At 40.0% G+C, this 22,170-nt stretch overlaps 1 protein-coding gene across 1 annotated transcript; it reads left to right on the top strand.

Annotated features, from left to right (window-relative positions):
• Window positions 1-506: 506 nt before the first annotated feature.
• Window positions 507-22,169, top strand: SLC19A1 (solute carrier family 19 member 1). Its single transcript, XM_070957288.1, has 6 exons — window positions 507-558; window positions 11,490-11,817; window positions 17,577-18,333; window positions 19,361-19,553; window positions 20,251-20,392; window positions 21,628-22,169. Exons 2-6 carry the CDS (start codon window positions 11,650-11,652, stop codon window positions 21,820-21,822), a joined length of 1,455 nt encoding a protein of 484 aa, XP_070813389.1. The 5' UTR covers window positions 507-558; window positions 11,490-11,649; the 3' UTR covers window positions 21,823-22,169.
• The last annotated feature ends 1 nt before the right edge of the window (window position 22,170 follows it).

The following is a 22,170-nucleotide window of genomic DNA, read 5'->3' as shown; positions in this document are numbered from 1 at the left end:
GTAAGTAAAAGACCATGTCATTTGTCCTTCTTTCCCTGCCCCTTACCATTTGTGTGCTTTACAATCTGCTAAGTGTTAACTTATAAAGGAGAAAAAGAAACGAAAACATATTGAAAGTAAACGAATGCGTCATCTTAACAGAAGCCGCTTTGCAGTTTAAAAATCACTTAACTCTTTTAAGAAGATGGATCACGACTATAACGATGCAGAGAGTTCTTTGTTTTGATTTAGCACATTGTATAAACAAAGCCAACGTGGGTCTGCCAATGGTTCTATTAGCTAGCTATCTAGCTATGCGCATCTATCTATTGCTCCTTTTCCGCCCTGCTTGCATTGTGGGAATAGTAGTTTAATCGCGCTTTGCCCTGGCCTGCCCATAGTAAGAACTACACTTCCCAGGAGCTCTGAGTCCCTACCACCTTCCACGTGCGATAACTGCAGATTAGTCTGGGCAATAGGTCTGTACGCCCAGAGCCTGCAGCTAGGGAATCTCTCGCGTAGTAAGCACCGGACTCGTGCCCTGTTCAGAAACCAGAGCCAATGGATTAAGAGAGCGAGGTAAGGCAGAGGCAGAGCACCGTGGAGGCTCGTCGGGGAAGTGGGCAGCTTAGGCTGGCGGAGAATATCCTCGGGTCGGGCCACCTGGAAACCGCAGGACAGCGAAGTGTCTTATCCAGGTTATTTATCTTCTTAAGGAGGGAGGGAGGGTGCGTGGGAATGGTGATCCTACCTGTCAGTGACTACTTCAGCTTCAACCACAACAATACACGAGCACGCAATAGATACAAACTTAAAGTGGACCGCTCCAAACTCGATTGCAGAAAATACGACTTCAGCAACAGAGTGGTCAATGCCTGGAATGCATTACCTGACTCTGTGGTTTCATCCCCAAACCCCCCAAATTTTAACCTAAGACTGTCTACTGTTGACCTCACCCCATTCCTAAGAGGTCTGTAAGGAGCGTGCATAAGAGCACCCGCGTGCCTACCGTCCCTGTCCTAACGTTTCCTCTATTTGTATCCATTTTATGTATCCAATCCAAGTTTATACTTATTATCTAATACGTTCTTGACAAATAAATAAATAAAACAAGGTGCACTTGCACTAAGTGGGACTATAGTGCACAACACGTGCATATAGACTTAGTTTGTCGTGTTTGCATTCCCCGCTGATTGTTCACTACTTCTGTGATAAAGAGAAGATACAGGGAACAGAAGCATGTATTTGGTCCTGAGCGCACAGCTGTAATCTTATTGGGAAACGAAGACTAGGAAAGGGCAAGTGATTGTAGTCAAAGTTTTATCTTATTTGGGGGTGGGAGCTTATGAATTAAAAACGTTTTGTTTAATTATCCATTTATGCCTCTTCTTACATTTTTTATAAGTTGGATAAAAAGTAGTCTATCAAAGGCAACTAAATTGGAATGATAAAAATAATTAGGCATCTTTCAACAGTTATTCCATATAGCAAATTCACTTCATCAAATGCAGCTGATGTTATATTTTAAGGACACTTAATAACAAAATAATACATGCATTTAAGAGCCATTCATGGCTGAAAAACCTAGCTAAATTAGGAAGCTTTAGGCTTTTTAGACAGTCTAGAAAACCTGAAGTTGTCCTTACTTGTAACAGTGTGAAACATGTTTTCACAAAGTAGATTTCATTGCATTTGATAAGATTTATTCCTTCTTTAGTTTATGATTGTGGTTTCAGATTGTTGGACTGTAGTTGCAGTATATATGCTAAACATGCATAATAAAGTTATAATATTTAGTCTTTGGAGTGCCATGTGATCTATTATTGCTTGCAACAGGCTATTTTGTCTACCGATCTGTGTGCTCTGTTGTAAAAAGGCCAGAATGAGAACTGTGCACTGTCTTTTCTACAGAATGGGGGAGACTAATCCTGATCTGCTTTATGATTTTGGACAATCATACAAAGTTGCATATATGACCCATTTAGAAGTCCGACAAGACCCGCTGGTGTAGAATTGGCACATGATTGTGCTAGCATGCATATGGACGGTATGAAGACCTCCAGATGTCAATGTACTCCAGATTTCTTAGTATTGCACCATTGGTCCTGCTAAATCAGGAAAATGGGAGCTACAGGTCAACAACTTCTAAGGTCACACATTTTTACCTTTGTGCTAGAAAATTGTTGGACTGAGACAAAGGCTGAGAGTCCTATCTTAGATAGGTTGAGACAATGTTTGTGGATAAGAAAGCAAGGCCAAGGTAAAACATTGATACCCATGTTTAACAGTGTGTGATATTTTTTCTTTTATTACAATAAATACCTTAGACTTGAATTCTGACTGAGCAAAATTCATATATTTGTTGCAAGAAGCATAGGGGTGCAAGCAATCACTCATAAATGCTACTTACTAGGATTAATTGGAGTTAAGCTACTTCTAATGACCTGGCAGGTGGTGACTAGTTGATTGTTCCCTTTTGTTTATTACTTTCCAGAAGCTGCCCCATAAACCTTATCTAGCTGTCTGGTTCCTGGCTGGGTTTCTGTACATGTTCACCATGCAGAGTTTATTTAGCTGTTTATTTATAGAAGAAAGGAAGCTTTTAAAAAATGGAATTACATGGAATTGTAATTACAGAGAAAAAGCAATTTGAAAGTTAAAAATAACTTAACAACACTAAGCGATGAACTTCCAGAGGGAATATGGAGAACTAAATAGACAAAATGAACATCTTGTATGTTATGGGAAAACATTTTTTATTATTTAACCAATTTTAGGGACATTTGCAAGGGTGGGGACTCAGAAAAGTCAAAATGGCAGCAGTGACTGTGCAATTAATTCTTTATCATATTTTATGTGTCCAGGTAATCCTCAATTTACAACCACAATTGAATCCAAATTCTCTGTTGCTAAGCAAGGAATGAAGCCATGTTATTAAGGAGCCTTGCCCCATTTTATGACCTTTCTGTCATGGTTGTTAAGCAAATCATTACAGTTAAGTGAATCATGCGGTTGTTAAGCAAATCTGGTCTCCCTCATTGACTTTGTTTATCAAACATTTCCTAGGAAGGTGGCAAATGACAATCCTAGGAGCCTGGGATGTTGCAACTATTGTAAATGCTTCCTGGTTGCCCAATACCTGAAGTTTGATCACATGACTGTGGGATGCCACAATGGTTATAAGTGTGAGAACTGGTCATGTCACTTTTTGCACTACTATTGTAACTTTGAACGGTCGTTAAAGGAATGGTTGTAAGTCGAAGACTACCTGTTTCATATCTGTGACACACATAAAAAAGGGGTGCCATCATGACTTTTTTACTTCCTCTTACACACATACACTTCAGCAAAATGCTGACCCAGGCACAGAAGCAGCTCTAATTGTTTTACACATTAGAATTGAAAAGAAAATCCAAATAATCAAACAGGTAGCCAAAGAAACAGTAGTAAAACCCTAAAAACACTTCAGGGAAAAAAGAAACCAAACTCAATTACAGTCATAAGATCCATTGCACCACATGGAAATAGCTCATACCCCATCCTTCTTCAGGGATTACACGGTCATCCAGTTATGGCTGGTGCCAGAGGGAAGTCTTGTTCCCTTGTGCCTACCAACTGTGCTTTGGATGCTAGTAGGAGAAGATGGCCTCTGAGAAGAATGGTTTCTGCTTTGAATGGAACCAATAACAAACTGGCATTCAGAACAGCTAATATTGAAAGGGTCTTGTGTGCTCTGGAAAAACAATTTTTATACATCAAGTGCATCAAGCTGGGGTAACTAAGCTATAGTGACTGCCAGAATAGAAGGGCCATATAATTGTCTTGCTTGATTGTTTGAAAAATGTAACTTGTGTGGATTACAAATTGAAGTAGGGTAGACATTTTGTTTAAATCTGTTTTTTAGGAACCTATTTTCCGAGCGCTCTGCATTATTGGAAGTGAGTGACTCAGTTATCCCGAGGGTTAAAAGTTCAGTTGGAAGTTAATGCTCCAGTTATCAATCTAGGTTCTTATCCTTTTGAGAAAGAGTTTCCTGATATATGCATGTTTGTTCTGAGTCTCCATGAGCCTTCATGTGTGTTTGGGTGGAGAAAGATCAAGTTCCTTCAATTCAAATACATAAAACACTCATCGTTTTAATTTTACAGCAATATGGAATTTTTCATTTAACTTAGAATAAATTCATTGGACAACATTCAGATTTATCCATACTAAAGAATAAATTCATAAGAATCAATGTAGCTTGTTAGTCATGAAAAATTCAGACCTGTTGATTCCAGTAGGGCACTATCAAGTACCCTGTTTCCCCGAAAATAAGACCTTCCCGGATAATAAGCCCAATTGGGCTTTTGAGCGCATGCACTAAAATAACCTCCCCTGAAAATAAGCCTTTCCCAAAAATAAGCCCTCCCCAAAAAAATATTTAAATGCATGCTCAGCCAGTCCCCGCTATTTCCTCTGGTTAGGGTTAGGGAGACAGAGCTGGAAATCAGGTAAGATGGCAAGAGGAGCCCCATCTTGCTCCACGCACCCCAAAATAATAAGACCTCCTCGAAAATAAGGCCAAGCGCTTACTTCGGGGTTCAGAAAATATAAAACATGGTCTTATTTTCAGGGAAACATGGTACAGATCTACTCAGTATTTTTATTTAAAGCCTGTTTTAATGGCTATTGAAGGAGACCAATTTGATGTCCTCTAAAGAAAAGTGTCTTGAAAAGATTAACAGTATATTTAGGAGCATATTTGCTCTGCTTTTATAAGTGTGTTTTATTTATTTAACCCATGAAGGTTGGCATAGGATTTCAGAATAGGACAAAAATCCTGTACTTGTTTACCTTGGCATCAAGCCTCATTTATATCAGTTAATGGTGAGTATGTAATGTAAACTCTCCTTCAGGTCAAAGTCAACCTCTGGAGATTTCATATAAGTGACGTCTCTTTAGCTTTATTGGAAACAGTACGGAAGTTGGTTTACCAGTGATTCCTGCTGGGATGTTTTGAAAATTTCCCAGTCTAATTTATAGCCCTGCTATTTCCTGGTGGTTCCTCATCCATGTATTAAGTAAGCCTAACTTTGGTTAGCTCTGCAAGCCAAGATCTAGTTGGCTGTTTATTACAAAAATTTACTAATAAGATAGCATAGATGTGTTGGTATCTTCTTTCACATATAACTAAATTTCTATGAAGATTCTTAGTCATCCAGGTCATGGCTGCATCAAAGATGCTTTTTCAAGAGGAAACTGGACTTTGTTTTCTCCTTAAGGAAGATGTTTTGCTTCTCATCCAAGAAGCTTCTTCAGTTCTGACTGGATGGTTGAGGGGGGGGAGGGGAAGATGGAAGGATCTATATTTCTTTGTAGTCGTCTGATTGCTAGTACTGTCTCTGAGAGCTGTTGAGGCCGCTGAAGAAGCAAAAGGTCTTCTTCAAGGAAAAAGCAAAGTTCAATTGCCATTTGAAAGAGCACCTTTTACATATAATTTTACTATTCTGTACCCATTTTGCAAGCTATGTGTTTTTCTGGAGTACGTGATACAGTTATAGTACAGTTAAAATCAAATAAAAACCTGCATGTGAGATACTTAATTTGGAATACAGGTACAGGTAGTCCTCAACTTACAACCATAACGGAGCCTGGAATTTCCATAGTAAGTCATGATGGTTGTAAGATGAGACATCACATGATTGATCAGATTTTATGATCTTTTTCATGGTAGTCATAAAGTGAAAGCCATGATTGTAAAGCTAATGCAGTTGTTACAGTCATTAAGTGAGATAATGCATTCTTATGGGTATTTTTTTTTTTCTGGCAAAAAAACCATTGTAAATCACATCATGTGAACACAGAATGCTGCACCTGGCCATAAAGGTGAGCTGGTTGCCAAGTGCCAAAAATATGGTCATGTGACTATAGGCGAAGTACTGCCATTGGAATGCTGTAACACTGACACTTTTTTGGACGGGGGTGGGGAGTTATAATTTCAAACAATCACTGATCAACCAGTCGTTAACTAAGGACTACAATATTGTGAGTTACATTTGAGACCAGGATTTCCATCATTAAGTGATGCTGTTGTAAAGCTCAATGTCACATGAGCACATCACTTTGTGATGGCAATCCCAGCATTCTCTGTTTCAATATGAATCAAATCCTGTAAGTCATTAGCCAGATACCACTCCTGAGGTTTCACAGCTCGGAGACTACTTGGCACGCCACAGCTCTCTAGGCCTGCAAGAAGGCACAACCCAGCATGAACTGCAGCTGCCTTGGACTGCTATAGCCACCCCAACCCAGCCCCAGGTGCCCTGGCCACCCTGCCCTTCACGACTCCTGCTCCCTTGTGCTCCACTGCCCCAGCTGACTATTGCCATCTTCTTGTTCCCATTGCTGGAGCCGTGCTTGGCCTATTCATTTGCGAGGCCTTCTTCCCCAGAAATACCTTCAGAAGTATGTTATCTAATCCATGGTCTGCTTACAAAACAGAAGATACAAATGGTTTAAGGGCAGGGTACATTTAAGAGAAAAAAAAGTAATGGATAGCAAAGACTTAATTAGCATCAAATTGCTGACCATAAATACAACATAGGTGAATCAGAGTAAAAGTTTGTTTTCGAGGTAAAGGTGACTACAGGCAGATCTCACAGATACTGCAGGTTCGTCTCTCACAAATTTATGATTCCAGTGCATATAAAATTTATGTTTGCGCTATGTTGCAGTCTACCAAGTGTGCATGTCTAAAAAACCAACATTTAAAAAAATCTTTATTGCTAAAAAAAGGTTAATGCAATTTGTAAAAAAATTCAAATATCTGTAAAACACAATAAAGCGAAGCACAATAAAATGAGGTATGTGTATTGACTTGGAGAATGACTTTATTTCTATCTTGTGCAATTAAGCAGGTTTGAACTTTGTTCTGAGATGATCACCTGTAATGTTCGTATATGTTGTTTTGAGGCCTTTTAGGAAATAAATTGACAAAGCAATAATTGACTTGTTAAACTTAGTCTGCCACTTTTCTTTTTAAACAGTTCTTTGGCTAAATACAGTTAATATGTAGCAGTAGTGAGAAGAATCCAACTTCTCTGGATTTCAGAATTTTAGGAGGTGGCATCCGAAGATTTCTTTTTATAAAGAGAGTTCTTGTGGCTTTTAAAGTTTGACTTTCTAGGATTGGAGAAGGGGGCTGCTAATATACTTGAAGAGTGGGGTAATTTTTTGGATATGTAAAACTTTGTTGATTCTTTAGATCTTGAGCACATTATAAAGCTCTTATCAGAGATATATAATGAACTCAGCTATTGATTTTCCATGACTTTGGGGAGAGGCTGAAGGAGACTAGTTGAATGGATCCTGGAATGACTGAAACCTTTGTGAAACCATAAACGCTCTCCTTCCAACATAGTCAAAAATGATATTTTAGGAAACAGAAAATGACAGTAGATGAAGCTTTAAAGTCTGGGAGCAGAGGGAAGTAAAACCAGTGTATTAGTAATTGCTTCCTAGAGATCTCCATGTTTTTTCCCATGTTAAGATGTCTCTGAAGGAGATGGCAATAACTGAGAATAGCTTTTCTGTAAATGGGTAAAACCTGAACAAAAGGCAAAATAGAGTAACTGCTGTATGAAATAATGTAATTCAATCTGGAGGAGGTTGAAGGTGGGATCCAATTAGAATATGGATCTCTTAAGAGATATATTTGATCATTTCCCTGTTAACTCATATGCCGGGGCACAGCTTGTTAGTAAATCTGTGTGGCATTCATCTGCCCTGTCTTTTCTTTATCCATGTGTGTAGAGTAGTTCTCTCTCTAATGGTTGGACCATAACAGCAGCAAATTGGTAGCATCAATTCTGCAATGAAGGGTCCATTTTTCATATACTGTACAACTTTCGTATATAACTGACTGCTGTAGGATGGTTTAAACACTGTACAGAGTTTGGTGAGTTGTTTTTCCTTGTTGGAAGAACCCATTCCGTAACATTGAAATAGATTGCGAAAATAGGCAGAGAATAAGAGTGGATGTACATTAGTTAACTCTCACTTCTGCCAGGCAGTACACTGCATTACATTTTAAATCTGTCACTATATTGTCAAAAACAGGGAAGGTAAATTAAGACATATTGTAGTCCCATGTCCATTAATCTGTTGGTAAGCCTTCTTGAGCAAAAAACAGGGCTTATTTCTGAATAGGCATGGAAAAGATGGACAGCTACCCTTGACAATTTGTTCAATGAAAGTGTGTGTAGAGCTCTGAGAAAGCAGCAGATAAATCATCTATTTTCTATTTTTCAGTCTTTTAAAAAAAAATTAGATGCAAATTCTTTCTGCTTGTAACAGTAGGGATTTTTCCTCTTTATAGTCATATAGCTTAAGTCTAAAATTCTTAAAACTTTATTAAGAGTAACTGAAATGTAATAATTGCAAGCTTTGGGGGTTCCTGTGGTAATCATTAAAAACTTCTCTGAGTGTGTAACCTTGACTATTCAGGCCATTCTTGTACCAGGTTTCAAGCTATTTTACTACTAGTCACTTGTAATCTCATCAAAGTATCAACCAGCCGTTGTTAAAATAATAGAAAGCATGTCCTTGCTGTTATTTTGAGCAATGATAAATTGATGACTCTAGGACAGTATTTCTTAAAATGTGATCCAAGGAGCCCTGAGGATCTTCCAAGACCATCTCGGGGGTCTTTGAAATCAAAATTATTTGTAAGATATTAAAGATATTTACAAACTTTAAATTAATGTCACTCTCCTCATTATTTTAATTTGTTAAAAATAAGGCTTTTCATGAAAAGTATTTTATTTATGTTAATATAGAACAGGTTTAATATTATTTTTACATGATTCAATAAATATTCCATGACTGTGTCAATTGTTAATATGGTAAATAGTGATAAATGTAACCCACACAAACAAAAGTTCTTTTGGGATCCTCTATAATTTTTAAAAGTGGGCAGGGATCCTAAGAGCAAAATATTTAAAAAACACTCTTTTAGATGATGCTATAAATTGTTAGTGGGAAAATGCCTTACCTGTAGTGAAATATAGATCGTTCAACATATTGCAGTTGCCAGTGCAACTCTTAGGAAAATAGGAAGTTGTCTTTTATTGAGTTAAATCATTGATTCCTATCACTTAGTAATGTTTATCCAATTCTTTTTTGCCTTTAACAAAAATTGGGACTTTCTCCTTGACCATTAAGCAACAATTTTCTTGGTAGGCTTCTCCTGGATGCTAGCGAGAGCTTTTTTTGTAGCCATGTAATGTGGCTGAAAATTCCAGTTAACCTTGAAAGACAGATTTATGCCCAGTGCATTACAACACCCTAACTAGAACTCATCAAATTTGCAGATGACACCAAGCTGGCAGGAATAGCCAACACTCCAGAAGATAGGCTAAAGATATAGAAGGATCTTGACAGACTTGAACATTGGGCACTATCTAACAAAATGAAATTCAATGGTGAAAAAAGTAAGATTCTACATTTAGGCAAGAAAAACAAAATGCACAGGTACAGTATATGTGGTACTTGGCTCAATAGTAGTAACTGTGAGAGGGATCTTGGAGTCCTAATGGACAACCATTTAAATATGAGCCAGCAGTGTGCAGCAGCTGCCAAAAAAACCAACACAGTCCTAGGCTGCATAAACAGAGGGATAGAATCAAGATCACGTGAAGTGTTAATACTACTTTATAATGCCTTGGTAAGGCCACACTTGGAATACTGCATCCAGTTTTGGTCACCATGATGTAAAAAAGATGTGGAGTCTCTAGAAAGAGTGCAAAGAAGAGCAACAACGATGATTGGGGGACTGGAGGCTAAAACATATGAAGAACAGTTGCAGGAATTGGGTATGTCTAGTTTAAGGAAAAGAAGGACTAGGGGAGACATGATAGCAGTCTTCCAATATCTCAGGGGTTGCCACAAAGAAGAGGGAGTCAAGATATTCTCTAAAGCACCTGAGGGTAGGACAAGAAGCAATGGGTGGGAACTAATCAAGGAGAGAAGCAACCTAGAACTAAGAAATTTCCTGACAGTTAGAACAATTAATAAGTGGAACAACTTGCCTCCAGAAATTGTGAATGCTCCAACACTTGAAGTTTTAAAGAAGATGTTGGATAACCATTTGTCTGAAGTGATGTAGGGTTTCCTGCCTAAGCAGGGGGTTGGACTAGAAGACCTCCAAAGTCCCTTCCAACTCTGTTATGCTATTCTATTTTAGAATAAGATTCAACTGAGATAAAACTGAATGAATAAGAAATGAGAAATTAAGTTCTTGCTAATTACCAATGTTCACAGATGTAGCACCAACTGACTTTCTTTGGGTTTCAAGATTAGGCAGAATACAGGTGGGAAACTGCTAGGATAGCCCAACAATGTAAGCTAGACAGGAAAATCCAAACAAACACACAGAAAAATATTTCTGCATTGGCAAGAAAAGTGTGGACATGAACATGAAATCGCAAGACATCAAAGTTGACTTGAAGGAGTCTTTGTACTTTCTTTTTTTTTTTTTTGTTTTAAAAACAAACTTTATTCGTATTTAAAAAAAAGACATTTAAAACAAATATAAGAAAAACTAACAAGTTTCTCTTAATCAAACACACAAATTACATATACATATACAGTACATATATAGTGCTCAACTTCATCTATTGACTACTTTCTAATATTATATATACATATATAAATGGAATACTATTAGAAATATACAATGAAGCTCTAATGGAGGCAAAGCTGAAGGAGTCTTTGTACTTTCTAAATTGGTAATTAGCACAATACTATGATCAGAATTTAGTATAACAGAATGCTATTCTGTATTGTACTGTTGAGTTTATGTGTAATTCAAGTCATTCCTCCCAGTGATGGGTTTCAAATTTTTTTTACTACCGGTTCTGTCGGTGTGGCTTGGTGGTCGTGTCAGAATTGTTACTACCGGTTCTCTGAACTACTCAAAATTTCCGCTACCAGTTCTCCAGAATTGGTCAGAACCTGCTGAAACCCACCTCTGATTCCTCCACTGTGAGGAACCCTGTATGCTCTTACATTTTTGGCCTCCTACTCTGTCCTAGAGATGTTGTAAAGTGAAAGTGTGTTTCACTGACAAAACTTCAGTGTAGTAGATGAAAAAATGATATTAGCTTTAGTTATTAGCAGTCCAGCTGAATAAACTTTGCTTCACCACAGTGTTCCATGTTTCTTTATTTGGGTTCCCTGATTTCCCTCAACCCCCCCCCCCCTTTTTTTAAAAAAAGAAAAAGAAGAAAGAAAAAGAAAAAAAATATTCAGATCTAGCTGACCTGAAACATTCCACTGTATTGGTCACTGGTATCAAGTAAATATTTGCTAGATCATGGAAGACATTTGTGGAAACTGAGCACGATTTTGTTCAGGAAATATTGCAAAGCCAACACATTCCTGGCAAGATGAAGGTAGGGATTAGTTTGTGATCTTCTCACTAGGAAATTTTCTGCGGTGCCACCTTCTCTCCTTTTTTTTCCCCACAGACATACCAGTGAGGCATACCTCTGCATGTTGGAGTTTGGTCACAGCAGTGAAAAGAGAAACCGAACTAACAGTAAACCCAGCATTGTGTCTGTCACTGAAAAGAACCTGTTCCTTTTCAAAGTGACCAAGGAGCTACCAGGGAGTTACGTCTGAAGAAATATGGCTGAAAAAATAGAAAAACAGCCTCCTGACCCTCCACCAGATCCACGCTGGAAGTTCCTTGTTGGCTACCTCTGTTTCTACGGCTTCATGGGCCAGATTAGACCTGGGGAGAGTTTCATCACACCCTACCTGTTGGGATCGGAGAAGAATTTCACAAAGGAAGAGGTGAGGTCATCTGACATGTTAGCCACACAAGGGACAGATTAGTTGCAGTGGTCTGAAGAATGCACTGAAATGTGGAGTATTGAGTGGTCTTGCAGAAGACTTTTTGAGCAGCAATAGTTTTGACAAAATGCTAGGAATGACTCTGTTAATGGGACAGTGGAGGGAGGGAAGAGTATGTTGCAACAGTGCATGGAAAGAGTGATAAATCCTCATTTTTCTTCCTTTTTATTTGGTTCTTGGCTCATGGGCTCATGGAGCAAAGAGGGATGATTGGATTAGGAACAAACAGACCTACATAGACCTTCTGTGACTAAAGGCCAGCATGAGGGCTGAGATGGGAAGAGAATTCCACAGAGCTAGCTTGCTTCTGAGTTAAATTAGAAAATGTATGGGTATGCTTGCATTCTGCTCCAACATATTAATGCAGTAATGGTAGTTATTAAAACTTATTTTGGAATAATAAAGCAGTGGGATGACCTGCCTTTTCCCCCAGTTAAAATAAAACTGAAAGGAATCTCAGCCTGACCTGCTGTCTGTTGCCCTGATAATCTGAAGTGGAGACTTACATTTTAACTTTTGATTCAGCAAATAGTTTGACAATGCAAGCTAGCAAAGTAAATGCCTAATCCGACTGCTTGAGTCAAGCAAAATTCTATGACCGTTCTTTCCATTCTGGATCCCTCCAGATTAATTGGACTACAGTTCTCATCATTCTTAGCCAAGATGGCTATATTTGGAGTTGTGGTGCAGTACATCTGGAGGACACACTTTGGGAAGGTTGTGCTTCATGATACAATCTTGGTTGTAGTGAAGGTATCATACAGCACATATTAGAATCCTTAAAAATACCAAAAATAAACCCTTATAAAATTTTCCTCCTCTTTTGGGGTTATTTTATCTTTCTTTTCCTTCACCATTTTCTTGCCTGTTTCTCTTTTTTGTAGAAGGGAATCTATGATTATTCTTTAACAACTCTGCCTCATTTAATGCTTTGTGCCAATTACAGGTAGTCTCCCAAATTTAGTGAAACAGGTTAACAATTTCTCCAGCTTGCTTGGAGCTGGTTCATCCCACCCCAAACTGTGATATTGACTCCGTTGATGAGCTGATGGTAGGCTAAATTTTGAGTATCACACTGTTCCCTTTATCAAATGAATGGTTATTCCCACTATTTCCATGGATTGAGTAAAATTGAGCCAAAGACCAAAGACCGCATTTAACATTTACCGAGGTAAGTAAAATGAGAACTCAGATTGTTGGGGGCAATATGCTGACTCTGTAAATCAGTTAGAGAGGGCTGTAAAGCACCGTGAAGCAGCATATAAGTCTAAGTGTTATTGCTATTCCTAAGTAGTGGATGTCTCATGGGAGCTTGAGATCCCGATTTTTGATATAGTAACATACTCCATTGTTCCACTTATTTTTAAGTAGAAACCTGGGTATAACTATTTTTACAGAAGTATAAGCATATCTAAAAATGATTATGAGTTGGATACCTCCCAGGTATTTTTTTTTAAAACAAACATTCTAAATACAGATTAATACTGTATTTATTTCAGGTTATTTTCTTAAGAATCCATTGACCAATCTCTCAACTAGCTAATATACTGCTGGTTTGTTTTTTTAAAAAAATTTTTTTTAAACACTTAATGTTCTATGGATTTCTCTATTTAGTAGTTTTAAAGAACCAAAAGCTTAGAATGAGGAATTAACTGCCCTCCCCAAAGGTGGACTTTTGCAATGGCTGTGAGTAGGTGGCTGTGACCTGCTGCTCTGGTTTCATTAAGTTTCTATTTGAACACTTGATCTTCTTTTAGTAATGAGCAAGGTCTATTTTTTCTCTGATCCCTTGCGAGGTCTCTCTGGGACATTGGCAGCTCTTGTCATTTTGGCTAAAAACAATCACACAATCACACACAAGCAATCTGTTCCCAAACACTTTGTTCTGCCTGACTGCTGTGCTTTTTGGATGAGTGAACGCTCAGCACCCTAGGTTATCAATTAGTGCATGGCAGCTTCTCCGTATGCTGAGAGCAGATTTAGCTGTTGGGGGTGGCGGGGGGGGGGGGAGAATCACTCCTGACTTATGGAAATCTCTCTTTTTTTTGTAGTGCTGTGTATCATAAAAGAGCCGAGGTGACACAGTGGTTAGAGTGCAGTACTGCAGGCTATTTCTGCTGGCTGCCGGCTGCCTGCAATTTGGCAGTTCAAATCTCACCAGGCTCAAGGTTGACTCAGCCTCCCATCCTTCTGAGGTGGGTAAAATGAGGACCCAGATTGTTGGGGGCAATATGCTGACTCTGTAAACCGCTTAGAGACGGCTAGAAAGCACTGTGAAGCGGTATATAAGTCTTAAGTGCTATTGCTATAATGGGCGGAGAGTTGTGGTGTAGAATTTTTACTTTAATCTGCCTAATAGCGGAAGTTTTGGGGGCAAAGTTTTTATTTATTTTTATTTATTTAAAACATTTATATAGCTGCTCATCTTTCAACCAACTCTGGGCAGCTGTCCGTCAAAAACCAAGACGTATAAAATCATATTAAAACTCAACCAATTAAAAACAGCCGGTAATAAAAGTTACTTAAAAATATGAAAACCCAAAGAGTAACTGTTCCCTGGCACTCAGTATTGCAAGTACTAATTAAATGAATAAACTACAGTTAGTCCTCCACTTACAACAGTTCATTTAGTGACTGTTCAAAGTTACAACAGCAGTGAGAAATGTGACTTATGACCGTTTTTCCACAGTTACAACCTTTGCAGCATCCGCATGATCACGTCACCAATATTCAGATGCTTGGCAACTGGTTCATATTTAGGATGGTTGCAGTGTCCCAGGGTCATGTGATCCCCTTTTGTGACCTTCTGACAAAGTCAATGGGGAAACCTGATTCACATAACAACCAGGGTATTAATTTACCAACTGCAATGATTCACTTAAACAAGAAAAGTCGTAAAATGAGGCAAAACTCATTTAACAACAGAAATTTTGGGCTCAATTGTGATTGTAAATCAAGGACTACCTGTAGTTACAAAAATTCTTCTGTAAGAAAAATGGGCTGGTCTGATATTAAAAAGACACCAGAGTGAATGTCTCAATAGATATACCGTAGGACAGTGATGGCTAACCTTTTTGCCGTTGCGTGCCAAAAGCGGGGGGAGTGCGGAGGGGGGGTCACGCACCCGTGTGCCCATACCCATAATTCATCCTGCCCCCCCATGCATGCGCACGCAACCTCCCCTGAGCTCCCCCCACTTTTGGTACGCAGTGGCACGGTAGGTCTATTTTTTGCCCTCCCCAAGTTCCAGAGGCTTTCTAGGATCCTGGGGAGGGCGAAAACGGCCTTCCCCACCTTCCTGGAGGCCCTCCGGAGGCCAGAAACTACCCGATTCCCAACTTCCAGTGGGCCCGAAAATCAGCTGGCGTGCCCACCGATATGGCTTCGCGTGCCACCTGTGGCACACCTGCCATAGGTTTGCCATCATGGCCATAGGAGAAAACATTTTCAGGTGGTTATAAGAGAAGATTCACAGCTGAATAAGATGTTAAAGGTTAGAAATGGGGTTCGAAGGAATCTCATGAAGGGCAATGTTTTGTGAGGTGAAGGACTTCATTATTTCTGAGGAAACTAGGTACCACAGTAGGCAGAACTGTAGCTCTTAATGGGGCTCTGTATTTTGCTAGACAAAATATTCTCTGTATTTTGTCTAGCTTTGTGGGAGGCAGTTGGGGAGGGTGCACTCCTCACTAAATTTAAGCCTAAATTCTAGGGTTTGTGCTATAGTTTTTGCGTGTTCCTTACCTCAGCAAATCATGTCACTGATTTTCAGCAGCTGTGGTTCAAAGGGGCTCCAGTCCTGCAAATCAATCAATTCATATGTCAATTGATCCCTGGAGCTCAGGTTGTCCATCCCTGATCTAGAAGTATAGATATATAAATCCAGAGATAGAGGAGCCATCATATATTCCGCATCAACTCCATTTGTAAACTCTGTGCTCAGCTACTTTTGCTAAAATAGTCCATACTCCTTGACCAAAACAAATGGCTCAAGTTGACAGACGTCCTTTGAGGGTAAAAGAGAGAGGAATGATGAATTACCAGATGCCAAGTTGTAGTGATCTCATGCTAACAGGGCTGATAATACTTTGAGTTACAGAAAAGGTATTATTCATCCTTCCTGAAGTATATTCTTACATACCATTCTTCCCCCTGGAGTATGTCAGAAAGTTGGATTTCACCTCCCCAAATTTCAAGGAAGAATGCTTGAAGAGAAATCTCTGGGAGATATCAGGCTAGGGAGTACTACGGGCTATTTTTAAAAAATGACAGGCTGGTCAGGAGAAAGATCTCTTGAATCAAAATCTTTGGCATTCTTGTCACTGAAATTTAATATTCTCTGTATTTCCATTCTGTTCTCTATGGGAGATTTAGAGGAGAAAGGTTGATCAGCGCTCAAGGTAGCTCAGTCCGGCCAAAGTTCAACGTCTCCTGCTGCTCTGCTGCCATGGCTAAAACACATCAAATTCCAGTCTAAAGCAACTGTAAGAAGCTTAATCAAACTCCTTGGCAAGAATATGTGTGGATTTCAACCAGAGCGGAGATCTCAGAGTGACTGTTGGAAAAACTAAAGGGGTGGTGGTTCTAAGTCACCAAAACATTGTGAAAAATCCAGTCTGAAATATCAAATATTACCAGCCAGCTAACAGTGATCTGCTTTGGTATAAAGCAGCTTTCAGTTTTCCTATGCCCGTGATGGTGAACCTATGGCACGCGTGCCATAGGTGGCATGCGTAGCCATATCAGTGGGCACGCGAGCTCAGCTTCGGTGGGACCGGAAGTTTTCAAACCGCCCATTTTCAGCCTCCAGAGGACCTCCAGGGGGGTGAGGAAGGCCGTTTTTGCCCTTCCCAGACTTCTAGAGAGGCCCTGGAGCCAGGTGAGAAAGAAAAATGGGCCTACCCGGCCATTGCGTCCAGGAGCGGGTATGTGTGTGATGTGCGCATGCGTGGGGGTGGGGCACATAGAATTATGGGTGTGGGCACGTGGGTGTGCGACCCTCCCCTTCCTAGCACACGATGGCAAAAAGGTTAGCCATCCCTATCCTATGCATTGTATTTCCATAAGCTGGTGTGTGTGTGTTCTTTCAAATAATAGTCTTCAATATGCGAGTGAATTTATTTTCCTCTCCCCTTCAGCTACCATGTTCCTTTCTTTTTGAAGGTGCTTTGCCTTCTTTTATAAGCTACATGCTGTCATTTCATTTCCCATTATGGACAACTCCATTTCATCCCTAGGAATTTTGATAAAAATAGTTTGTCTGATGAACCAGGACATAACCTGGTAACATTTGATAGTTTTTTGTGTTAAGTTGTGAATCTGTTTTTCTTTCCTTTCAGTCCTGCCCACCCAGTGATCAATGCCAGCATGGCATCAAGTTCTTATAGCGGTAGAGGTTTCTTTCTCTTATGAATACCCCAGGCCCAGCCCTGGTGTCTCTGAATCTTTCTTGTATAGTTGTTTTGTTACCAGCTTCCCAAAGACAGGATGGCTAGTACCTAAAATAAGTCTTGGTGCCTGTTGCTGAAAAAAAGAATGTGAGGAAGAAGCACCCAAATTGTTAGTAAAAGGAGGACCTAAATGATTAGAATACAGGTGAGGTGAGGTGAAAATTCATGTGGCCTCTTGTAGAGTTCTTTATCCCTTTAGTTTACTCGCTAGAGTAAATCAATTGCACTTTGTTTGGTTTTCTCTTGCAGGTGACCAATGAAATTACACCTGTCCTGTCGTACTCTTACATGGCAGTATTGGTGCCCATCTTCCTACTCACAGACTATCTGCGGTATAAGCCAATGTTGGTGCTGCAGAGTTTGAGCCACATTGCTATCTGGCTGCTGCTGATCTTCGGTACCAGCATCATTGCCATGCAGTTCATGGAGTTCTTTTACGGCATCACGATGGCTACGCGGATAGCCTACTCCTCCTACATCTTCACCCTGGTCACTCCGTCGCGCTATCAGCGCATGGCCAGTTATTCCCGGTCTTCAGTGCTGATGGGTGTCTTCACCAGTTCCGTGGTGGGACAACTCTGTGTCACAGTTGGAGGCACCACCTTCATGACAGTGAATTATATCTCATTGGGCTTCATGTGCTTTGGGCTGGTCTTGACCCTCTTCCTGAAGCGTCCGAAACGTAGTCTCTTCTTCAACAGGAACAAGAGCTGGTGTAATGGTACTTCGCCCACAGAACTGGACAAAATGAACCCTGGGGCAGGAGAGCCCATGTGGTATAAGGCCTCTTCCTGGAAAAATCTGGTCTTATTCCGGATGGTAAAGGAGTTGGGGACTATTGCACGAATGCCCCAGCTGAGACTTTGGTCCCTTTGGTGGATATTCAATTCTGCTGGCTACTATCTGATGCTTTATTATGTGCATATTTTATGGAATGAAATATATCCCGCCAAGGACAACAGAAGGGTCTACAATGGTGGAGTGGAAGCTGTTTCTACTCTGCTTGGTATATGTGGATATTTCTTTTCCTCTGCATTGTGTTTTATGTATTTACCTTTTTAGTCTGCTATGTCCCCAACAAGAACTAACCAGGAGCTCCAGTAATAATGAAGTAGACTATCCAATTCCACTGCCCTAAGCAGCTTTATGCAAAGGCAGGTTCTGTTATTCATATGAAGGTCATCATGGATACTCTATAATTATTTGGTTGTGATTCCCATTCTTGTAGAACTACGAAATCGATAGCTGTTGTTTTAAAACTCATTTGGGAATGATGAGATGACCTGTGTTAGTCACCTTGCATAGAAAGTGGTAGGAAAACATAACCAAAGTGCTGAGCCCGCGGTGAATGTGCTTTTGCTTGGTCAAATCTTATTAGGTATGCAACTTCCCCAAGCGTGTAAAATGAATGTCTTATTTGGTTCACTAATGGCAGAGATCACAGGCTTAGTTCATGTCATCTAAGTCAAAAAGATAGGGAAGCATCAGTTCCAGCAAGAAAAAAACCACCATTGGAAGAAGTGATCAACACCTTATAAAAAGAACTCAGATATTTCTCTGAGATAATGATATTTCTTTTTATATTATTTCACAACAGTTCTGCAACCATAACATCTTCTTTAATTTGCAACTTTATTCCTATCTCCTCCCCCCCCCCCCCCCGCCATTAATTTACACCATCCTAAAATCCATGTGAGTCTAGGTGCATTCACTTTGATTCATCATCTCTCTGGCCTTGGACAAAATCCACTACATATATGCTATTCAAAGTGAGCCAGCCTCTTTGAATAGCCCTTATGTAGTCGATACATGCGTCAGCTATAATAAATGGATGCAGAACAATTAGGTTGCTAAGAGTCTCACATTTCAGCAAATCAGAAAGTTGCCAAATTTTGTTTGATAACATTTTTTCCCCCATGACATTGCTGGAATATACCATACATAGTTCATCATCCCTTGGTAGAATACCGCATAGAGCCCTGTTTAGCTATAAAGGACTTGTCCCCTCTTAACAATCATTTGTGTTTTCCTAGGTGCTATCACTGCTTTTTCTGCTGGCTTTGTGAAGATCCGATGGGCCTTCTGGTCAAAACTGGTGATTGGGGTTGTGACAGCAGTCCAGGCAGGCCTACTGTTGTTGATGAACACAACTGCCAATATTTGGCTGTGCTATGTGGCCTATGTCCTCTTCAGGGGCTCCTACCAGTTTCTTGTGCCTATAGCCATGTGAGTGATGGTGGTGAGAATTGACAGCTAAATTTACATTAGGTGCACTGGTAAAAATGGATACATAGAGCTTCCGTTAACCCAGGAAACCAGTTCAGCATTGGAGTGAGAGCTATCATTCATGTGTCTGTAAAGTTACATGCTTGCACACATAACACATGCAAAGTGTGTGGAGTGGGATCCAAACAAAGTGCAATATTCTAGGATAATGCAGGATTTTTGTAAGGATGTTAAAACTGGAAAATACTGGATCAGATGTTCTAACTATCCTATCAGACCAATGGGTTAATGCATTTAATATGAAAATAGTTCACTAATGATGATGACAAATAATTCTGTCTTCTAAAAATTTTATTTTCCAGGGGTTTTTTTCTAAGAGGGACCCCACCTCCCTCAAATTTATAGCAGTAGTATTGCTGTAGCATAGTCTTCCCTAGTTTGCTGTCCTCAGATGGGTTGGCTGTAATCCTGTACATTTTGTTGGTGTATATATTATAAATATCAGGAGGTGGATGAAAGGAGTCTGCTGTTACACTTTGAGATTTTAAATAAAACTGACAGTAGCAATTGTGGGTGACTCAGCAAATCAGCAGAATCCAGCCAAAAGTTGAGTCCTTACCCATGAAGTGTCTCTTCTTTCTGCTCAGGATATTTTGTAGTGGCGCAAAGCTAATTTGTTTTTTCTCTCTGACTGAAGCTTCCAGATTGCATCTTCGCTGTCCAAAGAACTCTGCGCTCTGGTGTTTGGTATCAATACTTTCCTTGCCACAGTTCTCAAAACCATCATTACTATCATCATAACCGATAAGAGAGGTCTGGCTTTCTCAGTCCATCCCCAGGTAAGGAAAAGAACAAGTTACTCTACAGTTATGTTAGCTGCTCCTTGTTCAGTGGAAGCTGCCTATCAGGAAGGTTTTGCCTTGCCTGTTGGTGGGGGGCCATATGAAAGTTGCCCCTAACCAACAAGCTTGTGTGGAGATCAGGGGTGGGTTCTACTTCCCTTTACTATCAGTTCGCAACAGGAAGCTTCTGTGCATGCACAGATCATCAATTATGATGTCTGGGCGGGTGGACGGAGCCTCCCACCACTTTTACTACCGGTTCTAAATAACCGGACAGAATCGGGAGCAACCCACCACTGTGGTGGAGATAGATAATTCTTCACAGTGGGACTTTTCCATTTAATTTGGTTGGGCTATTTAAAGTTAAACTAATTCTGAGCTAAGAGGAAGAGCAAATGAACTTATTTCACTCACTTCCAATTCTCCACATCACTGCCATTGAGGTGGTAAGATTCCTCTGTCCGTCTTCCTTCTGCTTCTGAGTGTTCACAGGAAGGAGGCTGGGTCTGACTGCTGATGGTTAGGTAAGGCCAGTGTTTCTGTTCAGGCACTGTAGGTTATGGTTCAAAAATAACAAGCCTTATCGCAGGTGGTGGGGAGGTAGAATTTTCAAGAGGCCTCTGGATGGCCACTGTGGACAGTAGGATGCTACACTGAATGGCCCTATTGAGTTGATCCAATTTCAAGGCCCTTTTACAGATAATTCTCAACTTAACAACGGTTCGTTTAGTGACCGTTCAAAGTTACGAAGGCACTGAAAAAAGTGACTTACGACCATTTCTCACACTTAAGACAGTTGCAGCATCCCCATGGTCACATGATCGAAATTCAAATGCTTGGCAACTGGTTCATATTTAGGATGGTTGTAAGTGTCATGGGATCATGTGAACAGCTTTTGAGACCTTCTGACAAGCAAAAGTCAATGGGGAAACCAGATTCACTTAACCATCATGTTAATAGCAACTGTAATGATTCACTTAACAACTGTGGCTAGAAAGGTCGTAAAATGGGGCAAAACTCCCTTAATAAATGTATCACTTAACAGAAATTTTGGGCTCAGTTGTGGTTATAAGTCGAGGAGTACCTGTAGTATTCTTTTAAAGGTCCATTTCTATTTTTTTTTCCCAATCCTTAAGTGGATTGATGGTTTCATATTTTTTTTAGTGCATTGAGATTAATGAAGCCCTGTATTGTTCTTTCTCAAAATACTCCTGCATTTTCTCCTCTTCCAGTTCTACGTTTACTTTGGCTACTTCACTGTTCTGGCCACGCTGTATCTTTTGTCATTTGTGTACATGATGGCAAGGCACAGTGCTTGCAAGACACCCCAAGAAGAGACCACACCAGCCAAGGAACTCTGCAGCCCAGTTCAGGAGGAGAGCCCGGACAAGGAGGGAAGCCTGGAACTGGCTAGTTCCAAAGCCTGAGAAACACCACAGTCTGTGTACGGACATGGAGATGGATTTTCTTGCAAGGTCTCAGGTGAGATGAGACTAGTGCAGCTCTCATGACAATCAGCACTTATCAAAGTCAAGGCATCCCTATTTTCACAATATTGGATCTCTGCAGAAGCTCAGAAAAAAGCTTGTTTGGTTTCAAATGCGACTTTGGTGCAGTTGACTTTTCTGGCAGCTACAGTTCTTTGTTTCTTGTACGAAATATTTACCAATATTATAATTGGGCACTTAATTTTATGATTGTATGAATTTGCTTTTAAACATTTATGTTCCTAGTTCTGTCATGTAAATTTGCCAATCACTGGAGCAAGCGAGACT

Source organism: Pituophis catenifer, unplaced genomic scaffold, assembly GCF_029215685.1.
Source record: "Pituophis catenifer annectens isolate HBS135680 unplaced genomic scaffold, rPitCat1.0.hap2 SCAF_1, whole genome shotgun sequence".
NCBI classification, from domain to species: domain Eukaryota; kingdom Metazoa; phylum Chordata; class Lepidosauria; order Squamata; family Colubridae; genus Pituophis; species Pituophis catenifer.
This window is presented reverse-complemented; position numbering and strand designations above follow the sequence as displayed.

Excerpts from the sequence above, each read along its gene's own strand:
- SLC19A1 (XM_070957288.1), top strand. The coding sequence starts at position 11,650 with ATGGCTGAAAAAATAGAAAAACAGCCTCCTGACCCTCCACCAGATCCA. Across the intron at positions 11,818-17,576 it reads AGAATTTCACAAAGGAAGAG|GTGACCAATGAAATTACACC; the intron begins GTGAGGTCATCT and ends TTTCTCTTGCAG. Across the intron at positions 19,554-20,250 it reads TTTCTTGTGCCTATAGCCAT|CTTCCAGATTGCATCTTCGC; the intron begins GTGAGTGATGGT and ends CTCTGACTGAAG.